This window comes from Lucilia sericata, unplaced genomic scaffold, assembly GCF_015586225.1.
Source record: "Lucilia sericata isolate MDLA Ls3-8-SP2 unplaced genomic scaffold, ASM1558622v1 Contig002575F_arrow, whole genome shotgun sequence".
NCBI classification, from domain to species: Eukaryota; Metazoa; Arthropoda; class Insecta; order Diptera; family Calliphoridae; genus Lucilia; species Lucilia sericata.
The window spans coordinates 27,202-48,133 of NW_023996338.1; the positions used below are offsets into that span (position 1 = coordinate 27,202).

General features: G+C 27.8%; 1 protein-coding gene across 1 annotated transcript; it reads left to right on the forward strand.

Annotated features, from left to right (window-relative positions):
• Positions 1 to 481: 481 nt before the first annotated feature.
• On the forward strand, positions 482 to 12,513 carry LOC119614087 (neurabin-1-like; the record flags this gene model as incomplete). Its single annotated transcript, XM_037970184.1, is given in 13 exon segments — positions 482 to 841; positions 947 to 1,146; positions 1,214 to 1,391; positions 3,500 to 3,553; positions 3,679 to 3,735; positions 3,737 to 3,947; positions 3,950 to 4,065; positions 4,067 to 4,280; positions 6,711 to 7,550; positions 7,553 to 7,697; positions 9,109 to 9,245; positions 10,070 to 10,308; positions 12,205 to 12,513. Coding segments are annotated over 13 exon segments (3,018 nt in total), but the record flags the coding sequence as incomplete, so codon positions are not given.
• Positions 12,514 to 20,932: the final 8,419 nt, after the last annotated feature.

Consider the following 20,932-nt stretch of genomic DNA (forward strand, 5'->3'; position numbering starts at 1 on the left):
CTTCTTTTTATAGAAAATTTTCGGGAAAATTCTTCTTTTTATAGAAAATTTTCGGAAAATTCTTCTTTTTATAGAAAATTTTCGGAAAATTCTTTTTTTATAGAAAATTTTCGGAAAATTCTTCTTTTTATAGAAAATTTTCGGAAAATGTCTTTTTTTATAGAAAATTTCGAAAAATTTCTTTTTTTATAGAAAATTTTCGAAAAATTTATCTTTTTATAGAAAATCTTTTTTTATAGAAAATGTTCAGAAAATTTCTCTTTTTTATAGAAAATTTTCGGAAAATTGCTCTTTTTTATAGAAAAAGTTAAGAAAATTTCTCTTTTTTATAGAAAATTTTCAGAAAATTTCTCTTTTTTATTGAAAATTTTCAGAAAATTTCTTTTCTATTGAAAATTTTCGAAAATTTAAATCTTTTATTGAAAATTTTCCAAAATTAGTCTTTTAATTCCTTACTAACTTTTAAACTACTCCCTCCCTACTTATAGGTCTCCTAGACTTCGACGACGATGAACTCTCTTATCCACCCATACCGGTTAAGAAAAATCCAAAAGTACGCTTCAGTTCGGGACCAATACAAGTCTTTTCTACATTCTCTGTCAACGACTATGATCGCCGCAATGAAGATGTCGATCCGGTGGCCGCTTCTGCGGAATATGAACTCGAGAAACGTGTTGAGAAAATGCACGTTTTCCCGGTGGAACTTATGAAGGGCCCCGAAGGTTTAGGTCTCAGTATTATTGGCATGGGCGTTGGAGCCGATGCTGGTCTTGAGAAATTGGGTATATTCGTGAAAACAATAACAGATAACGGTGCTGCGGCACGCGACGGACGCATACAGGTGAGTTGAAATTTTCAAGTTTTAAGATTTTTGAAGTTCAATGTTTACTCTCAAACAAATGGCGAAAACTAATGAAACTTCAATTAAAACTTAAAATTTGCTCAGGTCAATGATCAAATCATCGAAGTGGATGGTAAAAGTTTAGTGGGTGTAACACAAGCATATGCAGCCTCAGTGTTGCGTAACACATCTGGTCTAGTCAAATTTCAAATAGGAAGGGAAAGAGATCCGGAAAATAGTGAAGTGGCTCAATTGATACGCTTAAGTTTACAGGCGGATAAGGAAAAGGAGGAAAGATTAAAAAGGTAATATGAGTTTAATTAATAATTAAAGAATGTTTTTTTTTAATTTTTTTCTTTTTTTTTAATAAAGACAACAAGAGGAGTATCTCAGACGTACTTTAGACTACTCTGAAGATTCTACTCAACCCGTTTCGGCTAATTCTAGTGTTTGCGAGGGACCTACTAGTCCCGTTCAAGTCGAACATCCCATGGAGGTCGAGGCTACACACTCACAAGAGGTAGAGTCTCTTAAGAGACTGCTACAAGAGGTAATTTGGTTATTTTGTTTAGGGAATCTTCATATAACTTATGCTAAATTTAACTTTTCTTTCTTTTTGCTTAATAATTTGTAAATTTAAATGGACTTATAACTAACATTTTTTGGTCCTACAGCATAAAGCGGTAAATGAGTTTTATATTTAAGTCTTGTTGTTTTTTTAGTTTGATTTTATAGCTTTGTAGGGAAAGTGAATATCATAAGCTTTCTCCTTTTAAGTTGGCATGGATTCCTATTAGAAAAATGTTAATTTGATTTTTTTTTTCGAATTTCTGTTAGTATTCCTATATAAGAGATCAAAAGTAAATAAAAATTTGGTTGGAACCTTTTATCTTTTTGATTCAGCGAAAACTTTTCGAAATTTCCATTTTTATAGAAAGTTTCTCTTTTTATAGAATTTTTTCAGAAAATTTCTCGGAAATTTTCTATTATTATAGAAACTTTTCGGAACGTTTCTCTTTTTGTAAAAATTTCGTAAAATTTATATTTTTTATAGAAATTTTCGGAAAATTTCTATTTTTTATAGAAAATTTTCGGAAAATTTCTATTTTTATAGAAAATTTTCGGAAAATTTCGACTTTTTATAGAAATTTTCGGAAAATTTCGACTTTTTATAGAAAATTTTCGGAAAATTTCTACTTTTTATAGAAAATTTTCGGAAAATTTCTACTTTTTATAGAAAATTTTCGGAAAAATTTCTACTTTTTATAGAAAATTTTCGGAAAATTTCTACTTTTTATAGAAAATTTTCGGAAAATTTCTACTTTTTATAGAAAATTTTCGGAAAATTTCTACTTTTTATAGAAAATTTTCGGAAAATTTCTACTTTTATAGAAAATTTTTCGGAAAATTTCTACTTTTTATAGAAAATTTTTACTTTCTATAGAAAATTTTCGGAAAATTTCTACTTTTTATAGAAAATTTTCGGAAAATTTCTACTTTTTTATAAAAAATTTTCGGAAAATTTCTACTTTTTATAGAAATTTCGGAAAATTTCTACTTTTTATAGAAAATTTTTGGAAAATTTCTACTTTTTATAGAAAATTTTCGGAAAATTTCTACTTTTATAGAAAATTTTCGGAAAATTTCTACAGTCTACTTTTTATAGAAAATTTTCGGAAAGTTTCTATTTTTTATAGAAAATTTTCGGAAAGTTTCTATTTTTTATAGAAAATTTTGGGAAAGTTTCTATTTTTTATAGAAAATTTTGGGAAAGTTTCTATTTTTTATAGAAAATTTTCGGAAAGTTTCTATTTTTTATAGAAAATTTTCGGAAAGTTTCTATTTTTTATAGAAAATTTTCGGAAAGTTTCTATTTTTTTATAGAAAATTTTCGGAAAGTTTCTATTTTTTTATAGAAAATTTTCGGAAAGTTTCTATTTTTTATAGAAAATTTTCGGAAAGTTTCTATTTTTTATAGAAAATTTTCGGAAAGTTTCTATTTTTTATAGAAAATTTTCGGAAAGTTTCTATTTTTTATAGAAAATTTTTCGGAAAGTTTCTATTTTTTATAGGAAAATTTTCGGAAAGTTTCTATTTTTTATAGAAAATTTTCGGAAAGTTTCTATTTTTTATAGAAAATTTTCGGAAAGTTTCTATTTTTTATAGAAAAATTTTCGGAAAGTTTCTATTTTTATAGAAATTTTCGGAAAGTTTCTCTTTTTATAGAAAATTTTCGGAAAGTTTCTCTTTTTACAGAAAATTTTCGGAAAATTTCTCTTTTTATAGAAAATGTTCGGAAAGTTTCTCGTTGATAGAAAATATTCGGAAAGTTTCTCGTTTTATAGAAAATATTCGGAAAGTTTCTCGGTTTTATAATTCATTTTTTTCGGAAAGTTTCTCTTTTATAAAAAATTTTCAGAATTAAATTCTATTTTTATAGAAATGTTTTGGAAAATTTATTTTTTATAGAAAAACAAATTCCAAAAAAGAACAGGCGGCGAAAGTTCAATATTTTTTTCCACAAGTTTCAAAAAGTTTAATATGAAAACTCTATATGCTTTTTATTGAAATCTTTTAATTTGTATAATATTTATAATTTTTGCACGTTTTATTATTTTAATTTCGTTTTATTTTAATTTCAATTATATTTTATTTTAGAGCGAAATGAGTTGCCTTTTAAAGGACGACTTAATAGACACCCTTAAACGGAAGGTGGGTTATTAATTTATTTTTCTTTTCTTTTTTTTATCATGTTTAAATTTTATTTGAATTAGTATAATTTATACTTTGACCTTTTTAATATACATTACTAATATTACAATACTCTCTACATACAGCTCGTCAAACTTGAAACACCTGGCAATGAAAATGAACTGCTCAGCGAACGTTTGCGACCAAAGCGAACGTGAACTGGTCAATATTAAAAAAGAGGCTGCTAATCTACAAAATATGCTACAACAATCGCAGGCCCAGTACATGGCCCTCGATAAAAAATACAATAAAGCCAAACGTTTGGTACGCGAGTATCAACAACGTGAGGTAGACATGTGCCATCGTGAGGAATTCTATCAGCAGTTGCTGCAAGAAAAAGACACGGAATATAATGCTTTGTGAAAAAACTTAAAGATCGTGTTATTAATTTAGAACATGAACTACAGGAGACACAACGTAAGGGTGGCTTCCCAGTCGGTTTACCCTATGACAGTGCCACTCTTAAGCTAACACCCCCAAATGATGCGTAAAGCACCACCCAAACCTTTATTCCAGAAATTGGAAACTGAATTATCAGATACTGAGATATCGGATTTATCACCCGACGGCGAGGGTGTCAAGACTGCAACGGTGGAACGTAAGAATCCAGTAAAGGATGAGCTGGATGCTGCAGTACCACAACATGAATTACTGGATAATTCGGCTAATAAAACGAAAATTGATTTGGGTAAGTAAGAAATGATTTATGAGTGTGTGTTTGTGTTGAGTTTCCTTTTCCTATATTGAATTTGAATTCTTGTTTCTTTTTCGACTACCTTTGCTTTGCATTTACAAACTTTTTAATTGTTATTTGAAAAAAAAATGGGGGAGAGGAAAGAAATAGGTGGTGATTTATAAACATTAATAAAAAATCTTGCTATTCGAAAATTTTCTAAATAGGAAATGTTGTAAAATTTTCCATTAAAAGAAAAAATTACTGAAAATTTTCTATAAAAATAAAATTTTTGAGTGAATTTTCAAAAAAAGAAAAATTTTTGGGAAAATTTTCTATAAAAAGAAATTTTTTTCTAAAATTTTCTATAAAAAGATAATCTTTCTGAAAATTTTCTATAAAACAGAGAAACTTTTCGACAACATTTTATAAAAAAAGAATTTTTCCTAAAATTTTGTAAAAAAAAAAAATAATTTTTTTTTCGAAAATTTTTTATAAAAAGTGAATTTTTCCGAAAATTTGGTATAAAATGAGAGTTTTTCCGAAAATTTTCTGTTAAAAAGAGAAAATTTTCTATAAAAAGAGAAATTTTTCGAAATTTTTTTAATAGAAAAAAAAATATATTTTGAACATTTTCTATAAAAAGAGAACTTTTCTGAATATTTTCTATATAAAGAGGAAATTTTCCCAAAATTTTTATAAAAAGAGAAATTTTTTCCGAAAATTTTCTGTAAACAGAGAAACTTTTCACAAATTTTCTATAAAAAGAGAAATTTTCTATAAAAGAGAAATTTTTCGAAAATTTTCTATAAAAAGTGAAATTTTCCGAAAAGTTTCAGTAAAAAGTGAAAATTTCGGAAAATTTTTTAATAAAAAGTGAAATTTCGGAAAATTTTCTATAAAAAGAGAAATTTTTTCAAAATTTTCTATAAAAAAGGGAAATTTTTCGAAAATTTTCTATAAATTTTTTTTTTCGGAAATTTTTCTATAAAAAGAAAAATTTTGGGAAAATTTTCTACAAAAAGATAAATTTTCCAAAAATTTTTTATAAAAAGTGAAATTTTCTATGATAAGAGATATTTTCGAAAAGTTTCTTAAAAACAAGAGTAATTTCAAAAAAAAAGGAAAAATTTTCTATAAAAAGATAAATTTTCTATAAAAGAGAAATTTTCCAAAAATTTTCTATAAAAAGTGAAATTTTCTATGATAAGAGAAATTTTCCGAAAAGTTTCTTAAAAAGGAGAAAATTTTCCCAAAAAATGAAAAATTTTCTATAAGAAGAGAAATTTTCTATGATAAGAGAAATTTCCGAAAAGTTTCTTAAAAAAGAGAAAATTTTCCAAAAAAAAAAAGGAAAAATTTTCGGAAAATTTCTATAGAAAGATAAATTTTCCAAAATTTTTCAATAAAAAGATAAATTTTCCAAAAAATTTCTATAAAAAGTGGAATTTTCTACGATAAGAGTATTTCCGAAAAGTTTTTTTAAAAAAGCAGACATTTTCTTAAAAAAAGTGAAATTTTCTGAAAATTTTCAATAGAAATAGAGAAACTTTCTATAGTAAAGAAATATTCCAAAAATTTTTTATAAACAAAGAGATTTTTTCGAAAATTTTCCCTAAAAAAAGATAATTTCTTTTAAAAATTTAATTTATTTTTTTTTAAATCACCACTTTTTTACTCTCTCTTTTGACTTTCCCTTGTATTTAAAAATTTTTGCACCAGTTTATTCTGTGTTCATTTCCTAAGCACCTTTTCTTGTATTAAGCACCGCTTTGTAATTTTACTAAATCCTTTTTATATAAAAAAAACTACACAAATTCCTTAAAAAAATATCTTAATTTTCTATCAAAAATTCCAAACCTTAGTTTTTTTTTCTTTTACGTTAAATATTCTGTGTTCATTACTATTTTATTTTCTTTGTAAAAAAAACGTAACCACAAAAAACTTAAGAAATTGTAATTTTTTTATTTTATTTTTTCTTTTTTTATGTAAAAAAAAACAAACAAAAACTCATTTATTTTTCAAAAACAACTATTTCTATTTAAAAACTAAATATATTTATGCGCTGCTGTTGTGCTCTGTAAATGTTGTTCGAAAATGTTTCTAAATAAAAAACTTGTGTCATGTATACTGTCTGCTGTCCAAAAAAAAACATAAATTTTAAATAAATTTACGTTAATTGTTTTTGTAAATCATAAATGCCAAATAAAAATAAACTATAAAAACGAAAACTCTAAACAATCATCATCAAAAACAATCTCATCAATATTTCAAATACTTGCCACGCCTACTTTTTTAACATTAAATCAAAAATTAAAAAAAAAAAACGAAATTGCTGTTGCTGCTTGAAAATTAAATTTTACCAATATACTCCACCTACACTTACTTGCAATACGTTAACCAAAAAAAAAAAAAAAATCATAAAAACAAATAAACTAAAACTAGCTTCCCGTGGTGGTCTAGCAAATCGTCAATTGCCATCGGTTAATAATTCCAATACTAGTTCGAGTGCCTCGAATGCCACTACAGCGGTCACCATAGCAGCTGCCAACAGCACTAACAATTTATCTAAACGCACTCTTAGCAACAGTAGCTCTGATTGTGCTCTCGATGATAGTGAGGATGAGACTGCTGCTGCTCCAGCTACTGCTGGCTTAATGCTTAATAATATTCATCATAATCATCACAATTCCACGTCAACACATGAACTTAATATTTTAAATGGTTTGCATCAACTCCAACAACAGCAACAACAACAACACCAACATCTACAACAACAACACAACAATATCATTAGTAACGGCCATCACAACAATAGTAACAATATTTTAAATAATAGTAACAGTAACAATAACAGTAATAGCAATAACATTTGTAATAATAGTAGTAACGGTGGCGGCATTAGTAGTGTTGGAGTAGGAGTAGTCGTCGGTGGTATTAGTAATAATACTAGTAGCACAAGTAATGCTGGTATTATTGCCGGTACAACAACCGCCATTTTACTTAATTCCACATCATCCTCATCATCAGCAACATCATCATCTGTCAATACTAGAGAACAGCAAATTAATCAATTGTATGCTCAAGTTCATAAGGATCATAAGAGTTCCGCATCATCTGCTTCACATACCGGTTTGCCGGCATTATTTAAAAATACTCTGGGCTCACCCGGCGGTATTGAAACGTCTTCTAGTCCTAATGATTTTCATCGTGGTGGCATGACCACATTCGGTACTAGCAGCCGTGATCTCAATAGTTCATATGATTCCATTCTAGGATCGAACGATAACTATCGGAAAACGAACAATCATCGGAGAATTGGATGTATCCGAGTCGACGACGTGTCGGTCCAACGGGAGCAATAATAAGTGGCAAATTGCCACCGACATCATTTACGGAACAATTAAATCAAGCATTAACGGAGAGAGAAAGGTAAGAAAATTTAATTTGAATTTCCTTTTATAATTTTTTTAAATTTTTCCAAAAAAAAATCTACAAAAAGAACAATTTTTTGAAAATTATTTATAGAAAAGAATAAATTTCCGAAAATTTTCAATAAAAAGAGAAATTTCCCGAAAATTTTCAATAAAAATAGAAAATTTTCTATAAAAAGAGACATTTTCCGCAAATTTTCTATAAAAAGAGAAATATTTTCGAAAATTTTCTATAAAAAGAGAAATTTTTCCGAAAATTTTCTATAAAAAGAGAAATTTTTCCGAAAATTTTCTATAAAAAGAGAAATATTTTCGAAAATTTTCTATAAAAAGAGAAATTTTTTCGAAATTTTCTATAAAAAGAAAAATTTTCCGAAAATTTTCTATAAAAAAGAAATTTTCCGAAAATTTTCTATAAAAAAGAAATTTCCGAAAATTTTCTATAAAAAAGAAATTTTCCGAAAATTTTCTATAAAAAAGAAATTTTCCGAAAATTTTCTATAAAAACAGAAATTTTCCGAAAATTATCTATAAAGATAGAAACTTTCCAAAAATTATCTATAAAAACAGAAATTTTCCGAAAATTATCTATAAAAACAAAAATTTTGTATATAAAGTGAAATTTTGCTGAGATTTTCTATAAAAAGAGAAATTTTTTCTATAAAAAGAGAAAATTTCCGAAAATTTTCTATAAAAACCGAAATTTTCCGAAAATTTTCTATAAAAACCGAAAATTTCCGAAAATTTTCTATAAAAACCGAAATTTTCTATAAAAACCGAAATTTTCCGAAAATTTTCTATAAAAACCGAAATTTTCCGAAAATTTTCTATAAAAACCGAAATTCTCCGAAAATTTTCTATAAAAACCGAAAATTCTCCGAAAATTTTCTATAAAAACCGAAAATTTCCGAAATTCTCCGAAAATTTTCTATAAAAACCGATAATTTCCGAAAATTTTCTATAAAAACCGAAAATTTTCTATAAAAACCGAAATTTTCCGAAAATTTTCTATAAAAACCGAAATTTTCCGAAAATTTTCTATAAAAACCGAAAATTTTCTATAAAAAACCGAAAATTTTCTATAAAAACCGAAATTTTCCGAAAATTTTCTATAAAAACCGAAAATTTTCTATAAAAACTGAATTTTTTCTATTAAAACCGAAATTTTCCGAAAATTTTCTATAAAAAAAGACATTTTCCGAAAAATTTCCGAAAATTTTTTATAAAAATTTTATAAAAATCTTCCAAATTTTTTCTATAAAAACAGAAATTTTACGAAAATTTCCGATTTTTTATATAAAAGAGATCTAAAAAAAAAACTTTCCAATAAAAATGAAGTTTCAAATTGTTATTAATTTAAATTTCTTTTTTAAATAATTTCATTTCATATTCATCTTTCTTCATTACAGACGTCTGGGTGATGGCTCATCACGACATTCCAGCGATGATTATACCGAAATAAATAAATCACAATCAGTGGCAGCTATTAACTGTAAAACTTTAATAAATGAAATACGACAAGCAGTAAATGAGGCTCAACCAAAAGGTGACACATCACATTAATTAAATAATTTAAATAAAACAAAAATCACTTAAATTAAAAAAATATAAATTCCCAAAAAAATCACAACAACCTAAGAACTAAATCCCACTAGTAGTTTATAAAAAATTATTGAAAATTCCCCAAAACAATCACCTAAAAAACTAACAAAATTCTAAAAAAAAACATTTTATTTTCTTATAATTATGATAATTATTTTGATTTGTTACTAAAATTAAAACAAAAAACATAAACAAAATTTTATTGGTGTTGTTGTAATTTGTAATAAATAATAATGCCTGCCAAGAAAAGTGTTTGAAGAAAAAAACATTACTTTATATTTAACCGAACAAAATAAGTTGTGTTTTTTTCTGTTTGTTAAATTTTTGTTAATATTTTATTTTAATTAATGTTGTTATTTTTAAAATATATTTATTATATACATAATCAAATATACATAACTTATTATAACCCTTATTAATTATCAATATACATTGTATATTATTAGTATTATTTAGCCATATTTTTATATCAAAACATACAAAAATACAAAGGTGTGAGTGATGTGTAACAATTTATATAAATATCTTTCTTCCTGTCTTTCTCTATTTTACGGTCTTTTTCTTTTCTTATTTTCTCTTCTTTGTTGTATATTTTTCTTTAACATGCTTGCCTTTAAAACAAAATTTGAAAATTTGAAACCGAAAACAATAATAATAATAATAAATGATATTCTGGTAACTCTTAACTAACAAAATTTATTGTTGGATTGATAACATTTTTATAATGCTTTAACTTGATTATTGCGTAATTGTTTTGTGTAAATGAAGTTAAACAAGTTATTCCTCAATCTTTATCTCCGCCTGGTACAGTACCATGGCAACAGCAAACTTCGTCTCATAGCAATGGTCCTCCCTCACCAACGAGTATGTCTTCGGGTTGCTCTTCACCCGGTTATTCTCCCAGCAGGGGTTTAGATTTGTCAGGTTCAAGTTCGAGTTTCTCGGAACGTAAGGCAGCGGCTTATAATTATAAAGGAGGACCGGTACATGAATGGACCAAAGAGCAGGTGAGTAGAAACATTTTCTACTAAATAGAGAAATTTTCGAAAATTGTCTATAAAAAGAATTAAAAATGAACTATAACTAAACTGGCACTGAACTAGAACTGAACAGAACTAGAACTTGAACTGAACTGAACTGAACTGAACAGAACTAGAACTAGAACTAGAACTGAACAGAACTAGAACTGAACAGAACTGAACAGAATTAGAACTGAACTAAAACTGAACTAGAACTGAACTAGAACTGAACTAGAACTGAACTAGAACTGAACTAGAGCTGAACTAGAACTGAACTAGAACTGAACTAGAACTGAACTAGAACTGAACTAGAACTGAACTAGAACTGAACTAGAACTGAACTAGAACTGAACTAGAACTGAACTAGAACTGAACTAGAACTGAACTAGAACTGAACTAGAACTGAACTAGAACTGAACTAGAACTGAACTAGAACTGAACTAGAACTGAACTAGAACTGAACTAGAACTGAACTAGAACTGAACTAGAACTGAACTAGAACTGAACTAGAGCTGAACTAGAACTGAACTAGAACTGAACTAGAACTGAACTAGAACTGAACTAGAACTGAACTAGAACTGAACTAGAACTGAACTAGAACTGAACTAGAACTGAACTAGAACTGAACTGAACTGAACTAGAACTGAACTAGAACTGAACTAGAACTGAACTAGAACTGAACTAGAACTGAACTAGAACTGAACTAGAACTGAACTAGAACTGAACTAGAACTGAACTAGAAACTGAACTAGAACTGAACTAGAACTGAACTAGAACTGAACTAGAACTGAACTAGAACTGAACTAGACTGAACTAGAACTGAACTAGAACTGAACTAGAACTGAACTAGAACTGAACTAGAACTGAACTAGAACTGAACTAGAACTGAACCTAGAACTGAACTAGAACTGAACTAGAACTGAACTAGAACTGAACTAGAACTGAACTAGAACTGAACTAGAACTGAACTAGAACTGAACTAGAACTGAACTAGAACTGAACTAGAACTGAACTAGAATGAAACTAATGAACTAGAACTGAACTAGAACTGAACTAGAACTGAACTAGAACTGAACTAGAACTGAACTAGAACTGAACTAGAACTGAACTAGAACTGAACTAGAACTGAACTAGAACTGAACTAGAACTGAACTAGAACTGAACTAGAAACTGAACTAGAACTGAACTAGAACTGAACTAGAACTGAACTAGAACTGAACTAGAATGAACTAGAACTGAACTAGAACTGAACTAGAAACTGAACTAGAACTGAACTAGAACTGAACTACTGAACTGAACTAGAACTGAACGAGAACTGAACTAGAACTGAACTAGAACTGAACTAGAACTGGAACTAGAACTGAACTAGAACTGAACTAGAACTGAACTAGAACTGAACTAGAACTGACTAGACTGAACTAGAACTGAACTAGAACTGAACTAGAACTGAACTAGAACTGAACTAGAACTGAACTAGAACTGAACTAGAACTGCACTAGAACTGAACTAGAACTGAACTAGAACTGAACTAGAACTGAACTAGAACTGAACAGAACTGACTAGAACTGAACTAGAACTGAACTAGAACTGAACTAGAACTGAACTAGAACTGAACTAGAACTGAACTAGAACTGAACTAGAACTGAACTAGAACTGAACTAGAACTGAACTAGAACTGAACTAGAACTGAACTAGAACTGAACTAGAACTGGAACTAGACTGAACTAAACTGAACTAGAACTGAACTAGAACTGAACTAGAACTAGAACTGAACTAGAACTGAACTAGAATTGAACTACAACTGAACTGGACCTAAACTAGATTTTATCTAGCAGTTAATATTATGTCAATATTTAAATTTTCCATGCTTCTTTTTCCTACTAGGTTGGCCATTGGCTTTTGGGCATTGAAATGGAACGTTATATACCCGTTTTCAAAGAGCACAATGTCGAAGGTGGCGCTTTGTTATCTTTAGATTCGAAAGATTTAAAAACGTTGGGCGTTACCGGCGACGATAAGCATCGTTTAAAACGACGACTTAAAGATCTCAAGGCCAGCATTGAAAAGGAACGCAAAGATCAGGAACGTGAGCGACGAGAACGTGAAAAGGCCATACGCAAGGCGGAGAAAAAAGCGGCCAAAAAGAAATAAAATTAATTAATTTAATAATACTAATTATAAACAACAAAAAAATAAAACAAACAAAAATATTTTAATTATTTTAAATTAAATTTAAACTAAATTAAATTAGTTTTTAGAAACTCTTAATATTTAAGCTCTACCAAATATAAATTTAAACACATACAAAAAAAAATCATATATAAAAAAACTTAGCGAAAAAAAAAACTGAAAAATTAGATTAACCTTGTCCAAAACCAACAACAACAACAGTAAAAGGAAATAATTTAAATATAATAATTATTTATGTATTAATTTATAAAATTAACAAAATAAAAAAAATACCACAAACATAGCATTAGTAGTAATTTTAAACTAAACAAAATAGTCTAATGATAAGTTACTTAAAAACAAACGATTGTCATTTTCTAAGATTTTATTTTGTTTATTTTTTTAATGTACTTTTGTTTTATTTTTAAGCTCTATTGTAAAAATTTTATATTTTAGTTTTTTCTTTTAGTTTAATATGAAACAAAACAATAATTGTTACCATTATTATTATTTTTTTTTCTTTTTTTATTATTATTTTTATTTTATTTTTAAGTGTTATTTTTTAAAATACATTTATATATACTTTATTTATTAATTTATGGGTAAATTTTGTTTTGTTTTCTGCTTAACATTTATATAATTTGTTTAATATATAAAGTTTTTTTTTTAACATAAAACTGACTGATTTTGAATTAGTTGTTGTATAGAGAAAAAAAAAATATTAAGAAATCCAAAATTAACAATTAAAATAAACAAATATTAAAAAAACACACAAATCATATTATTCATGTATTTCATGTATTTATTTAAAATTTCCAAATTGTATTTAAATGTTTTATATTTATAGTAATTTATGTAGAAAATGAGAGAACAAAAATGTGTTTTTTAGAATTGTCATTAATGGTAAACAAAAATCTAGCAAAATTTTTGTCTAAAAGTGTTTTTTGTTTAATATTATAGATGTTGTTAAAAAGCTATGCAATGTAGTAAACAAAATGCTAAAATAACAAAAACATCGCAAAGATTTTATAGGACTAGAACAACTTTTCCTATTTAAAGCTTAATTTCTTTTATATTTTACAAATATGTTAACTACCAAGTGATGAGGTTTGTAGAAACAAAGTCAGCAATCTCCATTTCTATATTTTTTCGATTTGAATAAGAAAAAACTTTATGTTCATTTAAAAGAAGATTTAAAGCAAGTTTTGAAACAAGTTCACTTTGAAGATTGCTGGAAAATCGAATCGAAAGTTTTTTAGTTAAGATCATGAATGAAATGGAGTTTACTGCTTTTGTTTCTACACCGCTCAAGACTTTATCATCACAGACAAATTTGTAATTATCTAAATTATTTGTTAATTTGCTAAATTTTGTAACAAGAAGAGGTTTATTCAGGCCAATTATGAATTATTTTTTGCCGGAATATTGTTCCCTTTTGCATGCTTTAGGTATAAGAGAGTGAACAAACTGCCAGGAAGCTTATTATTCCGAATAGGCCTGTATCTTAGGAGATATATAGTTTTTAATATAAAATGAGATGAGGCATTACTCCTTATTTCTATAAGAAACTATTTAAAATCGTTATCTAAAATGCTAATTGATCCCTTAAGCATTTTAAAAACAATGAAAATTAACATCTGGAAACTAATTCAAAAAGACATTTGAGCCTGATTTGGTAAAAGCTATCAATAAGTCTGTTTATTTTTATAATATTTTTGATTAACATTTTAGCTAACAAAATATTTAGCACGTTCAAAAACGATATTAACTCACTCAGGCCAACTATTCTGGCAACAGAAGTTCTAAATCTCATCAAGGGATTTGTAATTCGATTTGAAAGCAAAAATTTTGGAATTTGTGTGCTATTTACACTGTGTTTCGAAAGCTTTTTCTTTTCAATCGAACTACAGAGTAACCTCCCAGGTTCTTGATCATGTTCTTAAGTGAAAAAAAACTCGTTTTTGGATATATTTGAGAAGTTATAACAGCGAGAAATATGTTATTATTACTTAACCTAAAGCTTGCAATGGAGAAATTGTAATTCAGCGCAATTCAATCCTTTTTTCAAATCTAATTGGCCTGTGTAATCGTTTTTGAATACGGCATGTTTTTTTCTCAATTTCATATCATTCACTTAATTAAAATTCTGATTTATTTTTCATTCATTCTATAGGTCAGCCATACAGGTTGTATTATAAATACTCCCATAAGTGTTAAAATGATAGCAGAGCAATTGAATGCATTCATTAGCAGAATTTTTGTAAACTCGAAAAACACAAGAAAAAAAAGGGTGTTCAAAACAGAATTTGTAAACAACAGCATTTAAGAAACAAAAGGTCTTAATGATTGAATGGCAATGGCGATTTATCAAGAAAAGTATATTCATTTCCAACAATTGGCTTTTATTAAGTAATCCTGGTATGTAATTAAAACTTTTTTATTAAAAGTATTTTTCGAAAAATTTAGTATGAAATATGTTATAAATTTATATCAACTTCTTTATAATGATGGAAAATTTTTAAAAGCATATCTTTATATCTCAAAAAACTGAGGTATTGGAGAAATTCGGAGTCTTTTTTCAAATTTTATTAGCCAGTGTTATTTTCATTAGTTTCTCAATTTGATAAAAACGATTCCAACTTAATTTCTTGTTAGATTATTATTACAGCAGAATAGTAACAAACATATTTCACCTTTACACTGTTAGATTTTTACATTATTGTAATGTTAACTTAAATGTTACAAGCTCCTTAAAGTATGTAAGTTATTGAAACGTTATTTAATGTAATTGTTATACATATTAACATTAATGGTATTCGTTGATTGTAAAATGTATGTTTGTGCACGTTCGTAAAATTTTGCAAACAGTTCACAAATGAAATCCCAAATAACAACAACTGTAAATGTACAGTTAATGGAATAATCGTGATAGCAAATTGTTGCTATTGTGATTATTTGCTTATAATATAAAGGACGGGTCGAATCAGGTTCCGTATTGCAAGAGAAATTGTAATTAAGTATTAAGATTTCTTTATGGTTATAAGAAAATTTCTCTGATATTAATGGACCGATTTTTCTGCTTTTAAATAGAAAACTTTTCAAAAACATGTCTGATAGAATTATTGAAGATTTGGATACCGAAGTTTCTTGGAATATTTTGGAAATTGATTTTAACAAACATACAACCATATCTTAATTGACTCGCAAAATTATATTGTAGATCAGGCATGGAAAATTGGACTATAGACTAGACAATAGACGAGACTATGGACTAGACTGTGGACCGGACTATAGACTAGACTATAGACTAGACTAGACTATAGATTAGACTAGACTATAGATTAGACTAGACTATAGACTAGACTATAGATTAGACTAGACTATAGACTAGACTAGACTATAGACTAGACTATAGACTAGACTATAGACTAGACTATAGACTAGACTATAGACTAGACTATAGACTAGACTATAGACTAGACTATAGACTAGACTATAGACTAGACTATAGACTAGACTATAGACTAGACTATAGACTAGACTATAGACTAGACTATAGACTAGACTATAGACTAGACTATAGACTAGACTATAGACTAGACTATAGACTAGACTATAGACTAGACTATAGACTAGACTATAGACTAGACTATAGACTAGACTATAGACTAGACTATAGACTAGACTATAGACTAGACTATAGACTAGACTATAGACTAGACTATAGACTAGACTATAGACTAGACTATAGACTAGACTATAGACTAGACTATAGACTAGACTATAGACTAGACTATAGACTAGACTATAGACTAGACTATAGACTAGACTATAGACTAGACTATAGACTAGACTATAGACTAGACTATAGACTAGACTATAGACTAGACTATAGACTAGACTATAGACTAGACTATAGACTAGACTATAGACTAGACTATAGACTAGACTATAGACTAGACTTAGACTAGACTATAGACTAGACTAGACTATAGACTAGACTAGACTAGACTAGACTAGACTAGACTAGACTAGACTAGACTATAGACTAGACTAGACTAGACTATAGACTAGACTAGACTAGACTAGACTATAGACTAGACTAGACTATAGACTAGACTAGCCTATAGACTAGACTAGACTATAGACTAGACTATAGACTAGACTATAGACTAGACTATAGACTAGACTATAGACTAGACTATAGACTAGACTATAGACTAGACTATAGACTAGACTATAGACTAGACTATAGACTAGACTATAGACTAGACTATAGACTAGACTATAGACTAGACTATAGACTAGACTATAGACTAGACTATAGACTAGACTATAGACTAGACTATAGACTAGACTATAGACTAGACTATAGACTAGACTATAGACTAGACTATAGACTAGTCTATAGTCTAGTCTATAGACTAGACTATAACTAGACTATAACTAGACTATAGACTAGACTATAGACTAGACTATAGAGTAGACTACAGACAAGACTACAGACAAGACTATAGACTAGACTATAAACTAGACTATGGACTATAGACTGGACTATAGACTAGACTATAGACTAGACTATAGACTGGACTATAAACTAGACTATAGACTAGACTATTGACTAGACTATAGACTAGACTATAGACTAGACTATAGACTAGACTATAGACCAGACTATAGACTAGACTATAGACTAGATTATAGACTAGACTATAGACTAGACTATAGACTAGACTATAGACTAGACTATAGACTAGACTATAGACTAGACTATAGACTAGACTTTAGACTAGACTAGAGACTAGACTAGAGACTAGACTATAGACTAGACTATAGACTAGACTATAGACTAGACTATAGACTAGACTATAGACTAGACTATAGACTATAGACTAGACTATAGACTAGACTATAGACTAGACTAGACTATAGATTACACTAGACTATAGACTAGACTATAGACTAGACTAGACTATAGATTACACTAGACTATAGACTAGACTATAGACTGGACTATAGATTAGACTATAGACTAGACTATAGACTATACTATAGATTAGACTATAGACTGGACTATAGACTAGACTGGAATGAAGAATAGACTATAGACAAGACTATAGACTAAACGATAGACTAGACAATAGACTAAACAATAGACTAGACTATAGACTAGGCTATAAACTAGACTATGGACTAGACTATAGACTAAACTATGGACTAGATTATAGACTAGTCTATATACTAGTTTGTGGACTAGACTGTGGGCTAGATTATAGAGTAGTCTCTAGACTAGACTTAGACTAGAATATAGAGTAGACTCTAGACTAGACTATAAACTAGACTGTGGACTAGACTATAGACTACACTATAGATTATACTAGGGACTAGAATCTAGGGACTAGAAACTAGACTATAGATTAGTCTAAATAGCCAATAATCTGAGGTCTTATTTTCCTTATTAGAGGCATTATTTACTTACATACCGTTCTTATCAGTGATGTATAAAATTACAATTTCAAAACTTTATACATAATTTCCCAAAAATAACAATAAAAAATTTCCACTAAACTTTTCTAAAAAGAAATTATTTTCAAAAAGCCAAAATATTTCTCAAATAAATCTCTTTTACTTTCAATTTCTTGTATATTAGTTCAATTTTCTAAACTCTCTTATAATTTTCTTAGTTAAATATGCATACTCAAAAACTAAAGTCTGAATATTTTATAAAACAAAATCTTATAAAATTTCTAAAAAAAACGACTTTAGTTTTTTTAAGAGCAATTTCACCATATGTGCATTATGTTAACTTTAAATAGTCATTCTAGAATAGAATACCAATTTAGATGTCAATCTAAAAAACGTATTGGAATGATTATAATCTAAGCTTTTCGAAAGCTCGCCTAAATATAGTGCCATTAAAATTTAAAATAACACACAAAAAAAAAAACATAAAATCTTATATATTTTTTTAATTTTTATTATTACCAATTACAAAGAAAAAATTATTTAAATTTGGGTTTAAAAATGTCTTAGTTTGTTGAAGCAAATGAAAAAAAAATTAACAACAACAATTTTGTGTTTACTATTGATTAAAACAAAACGAAAACTGACACAATAATAGTATTCACTAAATTCATTTACATATATAATTATAAAATGCCTTACCAACCAAATACTTATAATAATAATATTTATTATAAATATTAATATTATTTCCTCTTTATATATGTATTTAGAAGCAAAGAAAAACAAACACAAATTTAAAAAATTATTATATTAAATATGAAGAAAAGTTTTGTCTTAACTCACAATTATGCCTTTAGTAATCAAAACTAACAAAATCAAACAACCATTTCAAAAAAAAAAAAAAAAAATAACAAATGTTAGTTTTTTAAATCACAAGAGCCAACAACAAAATACTCCACACATCCTTTAAAAACTCAATCAAAAAATACTTTTTAAAAAAATATATATGAGAACAAATAAATAAACTTTACACAATCGTGCCTTTTTTCAAATTGTTGCGCCAAATACCCGTCCCACAAAATTTAAATTTTTAATATATTCCACGTTATTTATTAAACAAATAATTCATAAATATAAAAAACAACAATAAATTAAACTTTGGATTTAAAAGGATTTTATTTTTCCAACAATCAGAAAATAAAAATTTTATATTTAAATCCAAAATAATGGCCTTAGAACTGTATAGATATCAATCGTTAGTGTATTATTTGATTTTTAAGTTTTTTGGTTTGTTTTTTAATTTAATGGGAAATATTTTGGCATTTTTTGTGTATAATTTATTTTGAAATTGCAACAAGTGTTGAAATTTTTATTCAGTTTTTGGAAATAAGAAAGCCTCATAAGGAGGAGGGTATATGTTTGTTATTCCGTTTGAAATTTCCACAATATAGTTTTCGATTTCTATAAAGTATACATATTTCTAGTTAACGAAGTCGATTTAGCGATGTACGCATGTTTGTTTAAAACAATTTTGTGAAGACCCTAGATAACCTATTGAATCCAAATCTTTAAGAATTCTATCAGTCATAATTTCGAGAAGTTTTCTATTGAAAATCAATAAAATCTGTTTATGAATCATGGAAATATGAGCAAAATTCGAAAAATAATCCAAAATTTTGAATATATTTCGGATGCTATGAAGCAATATGCATGTCAAAAGAAAGACCTTTCACTTGATACGCTTTACGTCTGAAAAAAAAAAAATATGTACGAGATTATCCAACATAGGCGATGACGCTATGTATGTTTAAAACCCTAGATATCTTTGGCATCCAAATCTTTAAGAATTCTATCAGTCATGCTTTCTAAAAGTTAGCTACTGAAAATAAGCAAAACCAGTTCATACACAACAGAGGTATTTGTCAAACTCTGGAATTTTCTAGAATTTTGAATATATTTCTTTCGGGTGCTATGATATATGTATATCAAATGAGAAAGACCTCTCAATTGATATACATTATGTCTAGGAAAATAATTATATGTCCCAGATAATATCCGAAAATTTTAAATTTTCATTTCCCTCGAACTGAAAATTGCTATCGCAAACTTGCTGTGAACAATTCATTCATAATATTTGATTTTGTATGCAACAACTGTTTATTGTTTACAAAATTTCATTAAAAAATTTCACAACAGTGGAATTTTTCACGTGAAAAAGGAACACATTCCACGTGAAAGATTGATTGGCGATAATGGTGATTATTGTCAGTTGACAGTCCACGTTATTATTGTTTGGATGATATTTTGATAAGGAGCAAAAAGTTTAGGAACTAAGTTCACTATCAGAATTTGCTTCTGATTCGATATAGCATTCTGAGTTCCTAAATTCTAGATCCATTATTTGTGATCTAGTAAATTTAATAGTGGTTGTTTTAAGTAATGACACCTAATACCAAGCATAATGTTCAGCGTTTAACACGAAATATCTTTCGAATGTCTGAGGTCCATTCAAATTACAAATTCTTTTAAATTATACATCAGATCCGATGAAATACACCTAGACCGCTATCGGGCCTGTTGTGCTCTCTTTTACGAAGTATTCTATGAAGTTATTAGCTTTCGACGTTCAGAAACTCACTTTTCCCGATGTAGTTCCTTAGAATTTTGCTATCAGTGTCCCTATCTGAAATAACGTTGCTCCCATGATGAATGTGGGTGGTATACACTTAAATATTGAGTGCAGCAATTGATACTGTACCGATTCTCATACGTCTAAGCATACGTGAGGAAGTATCGGTTGTACCCAATTTATATGAAATTTCTTTAAGAGGATTGGCACTTTTCGTGCCAGAAGGGGGTCAGAGCATTTAAGACTTTTTGCAATCATATAGCATTCTTTTCTCATTTTCTAGCAAGATAAGGATTCCCCGCCAAAAGAACTACTCATCTCCAGTTTTTAACAGGTATTGAAACGTAG